Below are 14541 nucleotides of genomic sequence, written 5' to 3' on the forward strand. Positions count from 1 at the left end.
CTTTTCTCAATTTCCTATGATGCTTGTGTTTTGCTGGAGAAAGTACAGGTCCTTATAGGTTAATATACAAAGATAGTTAAAGTACCTTAAAGAAAGCTGTCACCTTATAACAAGTCAGTCATGTCTCATGTATGTTGTTAGTTATGCAACAGAAGCCATATATAATTTATGAAGGGCCAACATGGGGCCAAAGAAGCCAATCTTGTTTCAGGGAGAGAATCAGAAGATTGAAACTTTCTTTTTGTTAATTACTTCTTAAGGACAATAATTTATAATTCTACAGTAAACACTGTGTTAACCAGCATTATACTATTTGGAATACTCTATTAACTAGAATTTCCAGCCAGCCGGCCGGGTGTGTGTGTGTGTGTGTGTGTCTGTGTGTGTGTGTGTGTGGGGGGGAGCTCTCACATGACAGCTGCTGCCACCACCCACCACCCTGTGCTGCCACTGCTCCACATGTGGCCATCACCCCCCCTCCCAGCCACCCGTGCAGTTTTCAAAAAGGTTGAACACCTCTGCCTCAGATAACCAGAATGTTTAGATACCTGGCACCCGCTTTACCCAACTTATGCCGGGTAACTCAGCTTTTACTGTATTTCAGTTGAGCATCTCAAGACTTCTGTTTCCTTGTCTGGAAAAAAAAAATAACCGGGGAGGGAAGTGGAATTTCTGCAAGTTTCACCTTACCCGAGTTTTCCACCACTAATCCCCAGATTTCCAAGAGAGGTGAGAAAATGGAGTTCCCTGCTCCATTTCATATGCTCTTATGTCTCTTCATCTGGTCAAATCACCTCTGTGAAATAAGCATGATTATATCAATTATGCTGCAGAATGAATCTATTGAAGGAAGGGGAAAGTCATTCTAGAAACATGGTGACGTGGTCACTGAATACCACCACTTCCTTCAAATATCTATGTTCAAAGGCTCATTTGTTTGTAAGAGTAAAAGGAAACTCCTAAACCAAGCTGGATTTATAAAAATAGAAATGGGAGTTTGATTGCGGAAGAATTAGTTTATCTATCTCGGGTAGGTCACATGCTCAACATCACCAGTGGATCTGAGCACTTCACAGACTTTCATGTATTTATCCTTACAGCAGCCTTCATTTTACAGCTGGGAAATGGAGTAAAAGAAACGGACACACACAGAGCTAATTTAAAAGGGGCTTGTCTGCAGCATTTCAGTGCCAAGCTCAAAAACACACTCCATCCACTGATGCTTCATGCATCAAATCTGTTCTAAGAACTACTGTAAGAGAGATATAGTATCTCTCTTCTGGGTTTTGCCATGGGGTAGGAGCAAGAAAGTGGGGTGTACTTCATGATAGCATTCTCAGGCCCAGCAAGAAGGCAGGGTAGACAAATCCTCATATAACTAGGTGCTTTCTTAGACACCTAATTCGAACATATAGGCTACAAGTGTCCCCTTCCCCCAAATCATGTAGATGCTTAATGAATTCAGTGAGATGCCCAAGCTTCTGCTGCTGCACACTCAGGCTAAATTCAAACTCTAACTGAGATTCACAAAAATAAGCATTCCTTTGCATTTCTTTCACTTACATAGGTATTGCTCTGAGCTTGTCTAACCCCAAAAAACTCAAGTAGGAGAGAACAGGAGTCTACCTTTTACCTAATAGCCCATTGATTAGAGCCCTTTATCCACAGTAAGAGACACCATCTTTAAAACACATCTTCCAGAGAAGTCCTATAAGGCTTCATGAGGCTTTAGGATATTTGGGAGTGGGATTTTCCAAGGGTATACTTACACCATGATGCCAATGCGTGCCAGCAGGGGTGTCCCTGAGCATGCCTACATACTTCCTCTCACATGCTCCAAATATGACAGTGCAGCTGAAAATATGACAGTGCAGCCTCTCTCAAGACCTTGGTCTCCAGCGTGCTATGGATCTAACATCCTTTTATAAAAAGTTGTCACTCACTTTGAATTAAAGTAAATTTATTATAACTACAAAGCAGTTTAAAAAGAATTAAACATAGGATTCCCTCTTGCACTTACCTATACTAGATTTTTCTCTCTCTCTTTTTTTTTTTTTTTGTAGGCATTCACTGTGAAGAAGACATCAATGAGTGTTACATGAACCCTTGCCAAAATGGTGGAACCTGTGAGAATTTTCCTGGAAATTATACTTGCCATTGCCCCCCTGGAGATAAGGAGGGGATGTTTTATGGTGGCTGGAACTGTAGTGAGGTTCTTCAGGGCTGCACTGATCACCAATGCCAAAATAATGGAATATGTATTCCCCATTTAAAAAATGGCCAGCATGGATCCAGCTGCATGTGCCCACCTGGGTATACTGGAATACACTGTGAAAAATTAACTACATTTTCTTTTGAGGGAAATGGTTTCCTTTGGGTGAGGAGCATCAAGAGCCCTGCAAAAGACTCCTTCTACAACATAAACCTGAGATTTCACACTGTGCAACCTACAGCCTTTATATTTTACCGAGGGGGAAAAGATACATTTGTGAAGTTGGAGTTACTAAATGGCCACTTACACTTAGCCATGCAAGTCAATAGTCAGCCACAGGATCTTTTCCTTATTTCACATAATGTCAGTGATGGGAAATGGCATTCAGTAGAGGTAACCTTCACAAGAGCTGTTACTCTTAATTTACTCGACAGCTCATGTATAGAATCATGTGTCAATAAAACTGCTGCTACAATAAATAGTGACCAACTGATGCCTGCATTTCAGAGCACATTTTTGGGTGGTTTGCCAGTGGGAATCACGAGTGGTGACTCTCTATTAAACACCTATAATATGCATTCTGCACCTTCATTTATAGGCTGTCTTCAGGACATTGAAATAGACTTGAACATTATTACACCAGACAACGTGTCATCTGAATCAACTTTAAATGTCAAGGCAGGCTGTGCTAAAAAGGATTGGTGTGAAAACAACCCTTGTCAAAATAGGGGGCGCTGCATCAATTTGTGGCTGAGTTATCAGTGTGACTGCTACAGGCCTTACACCGGGCCAAACTGTTCAACAGGTAAGACAGTGCTCTCAGCATTAGAGTATTAAATGCTAGCTGAAAGCACTGGCACTTAATCGTAAGCAACAAATCTGCTTATACCAGTGCTGAAACACCATGACCCTTAAGACCTCTGGAGCTTATTATCAACTGACAAGAAAATGCAGGAGGTCAGTAGTAGCAGGAGCTCATTATTGTCTAGTTCTCTCTCAGAAGCCTGAATTTCAGTGAGACAGAAAAGTCAAAGTAAAGTTATGGCTTCTGCTCAACAATGTTTTTAATCTTTTGACTTTCAATACTCTATAAATTTTGGAAAACTCTACCCTGCTGGCAGTTATGCTCTTGGGGTAAAATTTACAGAAACGTATAACTGACTTAAAGAAATTACATCTCCTTTTCAAAAGTCACTCAGGTGTTTCTGTAAATCTTATCTCCAGTGCCAATCTGCCCTTGTAAAGAACTGGCTGTGTGACTGATGGTGAATAAAGTAAAATCAAACTTACTAAAAAAATTTTTTTAAATCTTGTTTTTTTAATTGACATCTACATGAATTTTCACCAGTACATGAAGTTAAAATTATTTTGATTGTTTGATTGTTCTTACCACACTAGGGAGAGTGGATGCTTTGAAGTCCTAGTATCAAAATCTTTTCACCTCTTTCTTAGCTAATTCAAGTCCTGCTCAGGGTTGGAGTTGGCAAAATCTGTCAACAGCTGGTAACCAATATTAAAGGTGTCTGTTTCCTAGTAGATGTGTGACCACATATGAAAAACCAACTAACTACCAGTCCAATAGGCTGTGTCAGCAAGAAAGCCCAAAACAGAAGGGTTCTGGAAATTGAACTCCCATCTTTTCCCCCAAGTGGTTCCTCCATTATAAGCTGGAGGAACCACTGAAAGGACATAGGCGGTCTCTGTACTGGCTCCTGGTTATGCTATACCTGTCATAGAAATAAATAGCTTCAGTTTGGAGTTGTAAATATACCACCTTTGAACTGGATTCTGCAAACCTTTGTCAGGAAAACTCCTCTTGAACTCATATCAAGAACTTTGCATGAGAGAAGCATGCAGGATTTGTCACCTACGAGTTGTTCACCATCCACACATGTTAATGTGCATCAACATTTTAGGATAAGGAACTGACAACACATTTTTGCCTAGTAGGATGACAGAAACGAAGAGCAACAGGAGCACTTGAGTCAGATCCACAGGGCTGGATCCTCCGCTGGTGTAAATCAGCATGCCTACACTGCAGTCAATGAAACTACACTCATATTGCCTGAAGATCTGGTCCCCTGGGGCTTATTGGATGATTTTCTGCAGAAAGCTGTAGCTTGAAATAGATTTCAAAGTGTTTCAATACTATATTATTTCATATGTTGTACTTCATAGCTATCAATACATACCTTATTTCTTTTTTTATTGCAAAAATGACAGTCTGATAGGTAACTGAAACAGACTGCTTTGAAGTCCAGCTGTAATTTAGCCAAAGGTTTGAAAAGTAACTTTGGAGTATAGGACAGCATCTGGTAAATATGCTTGCCTCCTTATAAGAAATGAAATTAAAAACATTCAGGGCCAAGAGAAGCTTATTCTTGCATTCAAACTGTTGAAAATTATTAGATAGCATTCAATATATTTTCCTGCTGACCACAATATTCCTTGCAAATCATGGCACCATGCCATTTTGATACATGGCTTTTAGATTTATGCTGTATTTAAAAAACCATGGCAGGTTTCTTTAAGGGTAGGGGAATGGGGGCAGAATGGGGGTCTTGTGGTAAGGGATAAAATAAGAAATGTTAGTGTCTTTTTGAAGAAAAGTTGCTGCCAAATATTTAATTGACACAAGGCAATATTTTCACTACATATACAAAATAACAAACAGATGTTGACTTATTTTGATCAGCATCCAGATGTAGTGACCCAAGAGCTTAATATTGACCAAGGTGGTACTGACTGTCCCATCAAACACAAGACCAAATTTAATTTTTTTTTGAGGCAGAATAATTGAAACTCCAAGTACAGCATTACCATTTTTGAGGGCTAATCCTTCCCTTAATGTTTCAAGGCTACTATGCTTCAACCACTACATCCATTAGAAGTGTTCTTTTTTAAGGAAAAATGTTTTACTCAAGTGCAGCACTTTAAAGAGTATGCACTCTAAAAAGCTTTCAAGTACTCTTTTCAGCCAAAAAGATTTATTTGTACTTGTTGTGTTTTTAATAGCAGATAAAGAAAGACATATAGATAGTCTCATTCATGAAATTAAAATATTTCAGGCTCAGTTTTTATGGAATTGTCTATTTGGGGGCAAATAAGGGATTTATTCCCCTTACTGTGCTTCATTCTAGCATCATCATTGTTAAGGACTGTTAGGGTTTCCACAATCAGCCCCCAATTTTCATTGGTTTTATAATTTAGTCATAAAAAAGGCAGTGCTGCAGACAGAAACTTGGCATATGAGGTCTCAGTCCAGGAGTTTTATTGCCTAAAAGAGGAGTCTGACTGTTTAGTTACAAGACCATTTTTTAAAACTTGGTTGACACTTGTTTTGTGTCTTTGACATTTAGAAAAGATAAGTTTGTCAAAGCATTTCAGCTGCAAATCTATAATATAGAGATTAAGATTTTGCTGGTACAACAGAACAAACATAATTTATTACAGCAATTTGGACTACATACTTTATGCTCCTAATTAAAAGTCTGAACCTCATTATGGATAATAAAAAGAAAGGAAGAGAAAAAGGTGTTTTTGGTTTAAGTTAATAATTTAGTGGGTAAACACAAAAGAAAAAGGCTTCTAGTGTTCTTGATCATTTGCATGCCTCAGCTATGGCCCGGTGTCAGATATTGGCATTGACTGATCATGAATAGACATGACAGCATTATAGCTACTGATGGATCTAGACTGATGAAAGTCAGCCTATATTTTGTGCTGAGCCCCAGAAGGTGAAAATCTGCACAAGGTTGGAGAGCCAACACAGTCCAAGAGTGACTATGTGCAGAATTTGGACAAAAGTCACTATATTTGCACATTTTATTATTAGTGTCTTTCTTTGGAGATTCATCTCTGAACCAGTGCCACCCATTCTCACTGACAAGGGGAGGTTAGGGAGAAGAAACACTGCCTGCTATACCTGAGAGTGAACTCTTGGTTCTCAAGAGCCTTGGGATGGGAAAATGCAAGTTAAAATGCCTTATACCAGCATTAGTGAATATAGCATTGGGATGAAATCTTAAGCCCTCTGAAACCAATTATAACATTTCCTTCAACTTCAGTATGGTCAGGAATTTACCTTTGGTCTTCAGGGTGTGGTAGCAACTCAGCCAATTTGCACTCAAAATACAGCTTTCTAATGACCAGTACCAATAACCATGTTTGAATCTACCTTTGCAAAGCCATCTGGCTACACCGTCTCACAATATGTACAGAGGCTGCTATCAGGGACAAATGCAATGTAATGATACAACCTATTATATCAAACTCAATCCTGACCCTCCTGGTCCCACTGAAGCCAATGGAGATTTTGACATTAAAGCCACTGGGGTAGAGTCAAATACTCATTGCATCTCTAAATACTAGGAAATATATTGATTGTTTTATAAGCAGCTGATATTTGATCACTGTGCTACCTCCATAACAATTAAACTATTTATCTCTCTCTCTCTCCCCACCCCAATCTCAAGAGTATATGCCAGGCCGATTTGGACATGAGGATTCCTCAGGGTATGCTATGTTTTCTGTTGCTGGTATTCAGAATAAAAACATGATTATATCAATGTTTGTCCGAACACGCAAGTCTTCTGGTTTGTTGCTGGCTTTGAGGAATAGTACATCTCTGTATATAAGAATCTATTTGGAGGATGGGAAGGTAGTAATACGAGTTCCAAATTCCATCCAATTATTAGGACCAAACAAGATGAACGATGGAACTTTTTACTTATTATCACTAAAAATAGAGCCAAATAAGATTGAGTTGTTTCAGTCATCTCAGTACCTAGGCTCTATATCTACTCCAAGACTAACAGTCCAAGGTAGGGATATCCTTTATATTGGAGGACTACCAGATAAACAAGAAACCAACATGAATGGTGGATATTTCAAAGGTTGCATCCAAGATTTAAGACTGAATAATCAGCAACTGGAATTCTTCCCCATCACCGCTTCTCTGAATTCTATTATCAACCAAACACTGATCAATGTGACCCAGGGCTGTGCCAGTGACAACACTTGCAAGGTAAGGATGCCATTTTTCACACTATGTTTTAATGATTCCAGCTGAGACTCTTCTTGTGACCCATTGATCTTTCAACACCATATGTGATACTGCCATCTTAATATACACACATATATGTATAAACATGTTTATATATGTATAAACGTATAATCTAAACATGCTGTGTGTGTGTGTGTGTGTGTGTGTGTGTGTGTGTATCTATCTATATAAACACATGCTAATCAGAGCAGATTTTGCTAAAAAGTGCTGGCATCAACGCCAAATATTTTTCTGGAGTGTAATAAGTCTATGTAAAAAGGAGGTACTGATGATCACCATTTCCTAATGTAAATGTAAAGTAATACATTCATGTAGCCTGCAAGGCTCTATAGCTTTCTGTTCAAAGAAAACAGAATTTCCTCTCTGCCTTTTCTCAGTGGGGAATGCACTGAAACTTGCTTATGTTTTGACTATTTTTTTTCTTTTTTCCCCATTTAGTCCAACCCTTGCCACAATGGTGGCATTTGCTATTCTCTCTGGGATGACTTCACTTGCACATGTCCCCCAAACACAGCAGGGAAATCATGTGAACAAGTAAAGTGGTGTGAGCACAGTCCTTGCCCTCATGAAGCACAGTGCCAGCTTGTGTATCAAGGATTTGAATGTAGGTATCTTTTAGTCATTCATACAGGGATTGGGGGATTGATACAACCTTGGGCCATATTGATTTCTGTAAACATTTCCTTTAAATCGAGCATTCCAGTCATCTTAAGACTCGCCAGATTTTCTATTTGTATTTATTTTTGTTGATCACCATTTCAGCAGAACCCTGGTTATTGCCACAAAAGGTAATATTAATGAGAGGACATAGTGGAATTTACAGCCATCACTTGTGCCTGGTTCTAGATTGCAATCTGTTTCAACTTGTATCCCCTTTTTTAAAGCAGCCTCCACTTTTGAAAAGAATGGAGATTACACCAGTTATTCAATGCATCTACTTTGTGTAGACATAAAATAGATCTCTCACTTTGTCAGAGTGCCACTGTGTCCCACATTTTTTACTGCAGACAGATAAGAGGATGCTATCCTGGATTAACCTTAAGATGCTTTGCCTCTTCCTGGAAAGGCAAGCTGCATGACAGACATTTGCACACTGCTTAAGTCCATTCTCTTAGAGGTGAAACATCCATTAAAAAATCTTAAGCATACATTTGAAAGATAGTTGTGTAATGGCACCTTAAATATAAACCAACAAACCACACGAGTTCCAAGGATATGGTTGGTTTGAAAATTAATGACCACTTGTCATCATGGCAAGCAATGGCATTAGCCATTTCACAGTCCTCTTTTCTATTCCTACCCCTTTCTCTCCCTCCCCACAAATTATCCTTCACATAGAGGTGAAATTTAAAAAACAAGCCTTCTTCAGAATTTCCACTTTTACACAATGAAAACCTCCATGATGTTTCAAAGCATGGATAATGACTATAAAGTGCAATGGGAGCAGTTAGAATGGCTGACTCGTATGAATGAAAAAGTTGGTCGGCAAAAGGCTTCCGGCACAGAGGAAATGGAACAACCAACAAACAGGTCAATATGTGACTTCTTTTTGGTTGAGGCAGGAAAGGAGACTTGCTAGAGTGATCATTAAAACACATATTTAAAACCAAAATTAAAATATTGCACATTTTCAACTGCCCTTGCTTTGATGAAAACATTAAAATGTCGTATTACAGCAGGATATAAACATACACACAGGGGGAAGTAATCGACCTCTTTCCTTCTGTTAAAATCAAGGCAATCTACATCGTTAGCAGTCCTTACCTTTGAATTTCTTTTCTGTTTTATGTGGTAATAGTAGGGGGTTTACTTAATGGACATTCATAAATGCCTGGCCTACAAAGCTGTATCTTTAACTATTTGCATCAGTATGTGAACTTCAGTGTAGGCAGACATAATATTATGCCTTCAAGCTGACAACTAATAATACTAAATTAGATAATCAGCATAAATTTTGAATGATCATTTATTATTTGTAGTGAGTAACACCTAAAGGCCTCAGTCAGTGACTGTTCTTCAGTTGTCCTAGGCCAGAGGTTCTCAAGTCACTCTTCGTCAGACTCAAGGCATCCCTCAGAAAATGTCAGCTTTTAGATTTCACTCATTTCTTGACTACAGAAAAACAATAAACCAGTTCTTCCGTTGCAAAGAACTTAGACCACAACAGAATGTCCACATGCTTTTGGCACTATGGATTCCTATTTGACATTTCTGGGAAGTAGCAATGTCCTGGTAACCCAGGTGCAGAGAGCTCCAGAGCCACTCCTGCCCTGCTCTCATTCCACACTGCAGGGAGCACCTGTGCAGGGAGCCTTACCTGGCTGGGGAGAGTGGCATCAGTGAGCAGGCTCGTCCTTCTAGCCCCTGCTTTCTACCTGCCAAGTGGGGGCAAGTGGTGGGCAGGGGAAAGGTACTGGGGGATACAGGTATAGAGGGGAGCTGGGGGTGGGGACAAGGGGTAGGAGTCAGACCACCTGCCCCCCTTCCCCATCTGTCCCCCCTGCTGCTGCTTTCTCTGCCACAGCAGTGGGGGAGGGATTGTGAATTTAAGAAAATCCTCAATAATTAGTTCTTTACATGGAAAATTATAAGAAATTTGAAGTGTTCCATGTTTAGAATCTAAGTATTGGTGAATCATCTAAAACTTGAATTTGTCTTGGATTCAGGTAAATACAGTATAATACAATTACTAATTTTAACATAAAGACTTTGGCAACCTAAGGGCATGTGTAGATGAAACGAGGGGCATGCGCGCATGACACTTTACAGTGGGTTAAATGCTTTTGCACTGCTTCAGTGGTGTTGGTGTTTGCACATGTTGGCAGCGTATTGCACATTGATTTCAGATGCTGTAGCAAACCAAAACACCTTCAAGGAGTTTTAGTTTGCTGCCCTATAGCTGTGGAGCAAAGCACTGGGCTCCATGTGGCTCAGGGGCTCTGCAGGCAGCCCGTGCTGGCTCCTCCAAAGGATTAACCAAAAAAAACCAGCGAGCCTGATCTTTTTTTCTTTTTTTTTGTCCCCTGGAGCCTGTCTGCTTGCCTGAGCTGTATGGGGACCCAGTCCTTCCCTCCATAGCTCTGTTGCCCCTCAAGGCCTCCTGAGCTGGGTGCCTGTGGGCGGGTGCCGCCTAAGGGACGTGCCACTGCTGCAGAGGGAAGCACCACCCCCTTGGCAGCTCAGGGACTGCTCTGCCCACCACCAGCTTGCCCTCCCCTCCCCGCTGCCAGAGAGGCAGGTAAGACATGGGTGTACATGACACAGGGGTTTACTTCACCCTAAATTGAAGTCGTGTTTTTAAAAACCCACCACTTCAATTTAGGGTGAAGTAAACCCCCATTTCATCTACACATGCCCTTAAGCAAGACAGCCCTGCTCCCCAACACTCTTCCCCGCAAAAAATCACACTCTTGGCTGGCTTAACTATTTCAGCAAAAGCCTACTAATATAAATACAGTTATGCTAGCAAAACATGTCCTTCTGGGAACATAACTGCTTCTCTTTGGAGAACTAGTTTTGAATATACCAGGAGTGCCACTGGGGACGGAAAGGAGAGCCAGCTCACCTCTACTACTAAACCATACAGGCTCTCCATAAAAGTATGGAGAAGTCCTAAATATATGATGAGAAACAACAGGAAGAGATAACAAGCAGATAGGGAATGCAAAGTAACAGTGAGACAACTGTGACCAGCATCACAAGGAATATATATTTATAAATGGATGGTTTAATATATTTTAACAGAAACCGGGGTAATGAAAAAACACCAAATATATTTGTGAAAATATTGGATTCTAATGTAAAAACAAATTTTGATACAATGTTGTCCATCAATTCTGACTTATTGCAATGACAAATGAGTGTGCTGTTCCTTCTAAGTTACACCAGTATAGTATAATTTACATCAGTAGAAATATGCCAGTGCCAGGAGAACTTAGCTCAAAACATAATGGACCTTACCTGTCTGTCTTTAGTTTTACACTGATTGTCATTCTGCAGACTAATGGAAATTATCCCTGATTTGGACCAAAGTGTTACTTATGACCTCACTTTATGCTTCTAAAAACATAATCGTGTTTATTTCTCATCTGACAAAAGAAGGGAAGAAGATGGCACCATGCATAAATCACAATGTCCCAGTGACTTCAGTAGAAGTCTGCTGATCTTCACCACATGAGAATTTGACCTTTCCCACTATATATTTCTTACACACTGACAATGGTTTCAGAGATGTACAAGACATGAAGGAACAGGACCTGATTTTTATCTCATATTTGTTTTGCACTTGTATAACTCCATTAACTTATACCTGATTTCCACAGGTATAAATGAGATAAGAATTAGGCTTACAGGTCATATCCACATCTACACATGTATTAATGCACTTTAGTTAATGTACATTAAATCTAGTAACTCCATTTTGAGGTACTAAGAAAATACACCTTAGCCTATCTTAATGTGCATTAGCTAAAGAGCACAGTTTTTTAAAGTGATGCTTAATGCTCATTAGTCTATTTTAATGAACGTTAATAGCACAGTTTTTTCATGACGCTTTAATGCTCATTAAAGCACATGTGTAGACATGCCCACTGTTCATCTCCCAAAGAATGTGTAGCTTAAGAGAAAGACCAGAACCCCCAAGGGACATAATAGATTTAGAACCTCAACTGATATAAAGCAGTAAAGCTCCATGTACTTAACTGAAATTATGGATTGGCATTGGAATGGTATAATTTAGAATGAAAAGGGTTAAAATTTGTGTGCATCACAGCAGAAATGTAGGGATTGAAAAGGCAGCAGGAAGGGCATTTTATTTCAGTGCATAAGAAAAATTGTTCTGGAAAAACACGGTCGAAAATTGCTGTGATTTCTCACTGGACGTTATTATTATTCCATAGGCGTTGCTAATGCAGTGTTTAGTGGCAGAAGCAGTGCAATATTTTACAGAAGCAATGGGAAGATAAGGAGAGACCTCACCAACATTGCATTTGGTTTTCGGACCAGGGATGCTGATGTGATACTTCTGTATGCTGAAAAGGAGCCAGAGTTCATTATCATAAGCATTGAGAATTCTAAACTAGTGTTTCAGCTTCAAAGCGGCAATAGCTTTTATATGCTGAGACTGGTTAGTTCCCAAACAGTGAATGATGGAAAATGGCACCAAGTAACTGCTTCAATGCTAGAACCCCAATCTCAGTCCTCTAGGTGGCTCATTGATATAGATGATAAAAAGGACACTAGTACAGTTGCCACAGGAAGCCTCAACTTTTTAAGAGAAGACATAGACGTTTACATAGCTGACAAAGCTTTCGACAATCTGGATGGCTTAAGAGGCTGCATGAGTACTATAGAAATCAATGGCATTTTCCTCTCCTACTTTGGAAATTCTGATGGCTATACTACAAAACCTCAAGAGGAGCAATTCCTTAAAATATCGGCAAATTCTGTGGTTACTGGCTGTTTGCAAGTGGATGCTTGCAGCTCAAATCCCTGCATGCATGATGGAATATGTGAAGACTTATACAGTTACTACCATTGTACATGTCCAAAGGGATGGACTGGCACACACTGTGAAATTAACATTGATGAATGCTCTTCGAATCCCTGTATTCATGGAAACTGCTCTGACAGAATCGCATCTTATGAGTGCAGCTGTAAACCTGGGTACACAGGGGTAAACTGTGAAGAAGACATAGACAATTGCTATGGTCACCAGTGTGCAAATGGAGCCACCTGCATAGATGGGATTAACAGCTATTCCTGCCGATGTGCAACTAACTTCACTGGAAAATTTTGCAGGTATGTAAGTGAGGCAGCTATAGAAGAACTTCCTGTCTTTAGAGCTCAACCACAAGGTGTTTTCAAGGTTGTATAAATTGAATTGAGAAAGAATGAATCCCTAAGCCAAGCCTAGTTTAATGCTTAGGCTTTGTACACAACTTACTACACAAATGACTTATATTTCAAGGTAATTTAAGTTAATTGTGCACCTCTGAAGTCAGGACTACCATTTTGATTCTAATGGGGAAAGCTAGCAATTGCAGATAGTGGTTTTATGCAGGTAAATCCAAACAACACAACATAGAATTTGTATTGGGTCTGGGTAAAATTTTCAAGTAAATTTCTGGTGACTTAGGAACTTAAATCCCATTGAAAGTCAATGGGATATAGCTCTTAAAACACTTAGGTGATTTAGAAAAAAATAAGGTTTTTGAAAAAAGGGTTTTTTTTAGTATTATGAAAAGCCATTTATGAGGCTTAAGTCATTCAAAATAAGGTTCTCACAGAATTTCCATGACCCAGAGCTGAAATACTGTGGTGGAGACTGGAGGGCACTGACAGACATGCAGCTCCCCACTGTAACTCATGGTGCTTCACAGAAAGTGTCATGAGTTACAGTGATGCCTCAACCTGATGTTCTCTGTTTGGGGAGGTTGCGGGGAGGAGAATAGAGCTCCACTTTAAAGCTGGTCCAGTGGAGAGTGGCTGCATGTCTGCAGCCTTTCCTTTAGCCCCGCTCTTCCCCCAGCTCTGGTGCTATCTGCAGGGTGGGGTGGTGGGGCTCCAGGCTGGGGTTCTCCCAGCCTGCACTGGAGAGGGGGTTCAATTGAAGCCCCCCTCCCAAAGGGGCTCCAATCCACACCCCTCCCCAGCACAGGCCAGGCAAACCCCAGTCCGGAGCTCCCTCCCCTCCTCCATCTCCCCTCTCACCTTGCAGATAGCAAGGGGGCAGGGCTGGGCTGCATCAGCCCAGCCCTACTTGCATGCAGGGACAAACATAAGTTAATGAAGGTGCTCTACTTTGGAGCACCTTCATCTGAACCCTCATTAAATGAGGGTTAATTTGTTGTGCAATCAGCCACTTTTAAAGCACTCTGCAGCTGTGCACTTCTGTCAGGGTATGGCCGTACAGCGCTTTCAAGGGGCCGATCATGTGAAAAATATCATTTCTGTCAGCGCCCTGGATTTTTCTTTAGTTTGATCTAACAAATGTTTCCTTGAGACATCAGAGACTGGCTTCAGTGGAAGTTGTCCTTGAGTGAGGGCTGCATGATTAGTACAAATGCTATACATTCTTCTAATCATAAATGCTACTGCAAAAGTTGAAACACATGCAAGGCTTCAATGTGCTTAAGCTTTTTATTTTTAAAATTATCCAGAGACATAAGGAGTTAGAGTCCCCTTATTTCAAGGGAGTCATACTGATTTATGCTAGCTGAAGAACCCACCCTTTAGTTTCATTTTAAAATACACAAACAGCTTT

The 14541-nt window shown here is 40.1% G+C and overlaps 1 protein-coding gene across 1 annotated transcript in view; it reads left to right on the top strand.

Annotated features, from left to right (window-relative positions):
• The window catches only part of CRB1 (crumbs 1, cell polarity complex component), a 173018-nt gene that overhangs the window by 102642 nt on the left and 55835 nt on the right, over positions 1 to 14541 (top strand). The window contains exons 6-9 of the mRNA XM_019528364.1: positions 2064 to 3017; positions 6688 to 7238; positions 7716 to 7881; positions 12176 to 13076. Coding sequence (XP_019383909.1) covers positions 2064 to 3017; positions 6688 to 7238; positions 7716 to 7881; positions 12176 to 13076 — 2572 coding nt within the window. The remainder of the gene's footprint in view (positions 1 to 2063; positions 3018 to 6687; positions 7239 to 7715; positions 7882 to 12175; positions 13077 to 14541) is intronic.

This window comes from Gavialis gangeticus, unplaced genomic scaffold (assembly GCF_001723915.1).
Source record: "Gavialis gangeticus isolate Ggan-Ray unplaced genomic scaffold, GavGan_comp1, whole genome shotgun sequence".
Lineage (NCBI taxonomy): Eukaryota > Metazoa > Chordata > Crocodylia > Gavialidae > Gavialis > Gavialis gangeticus.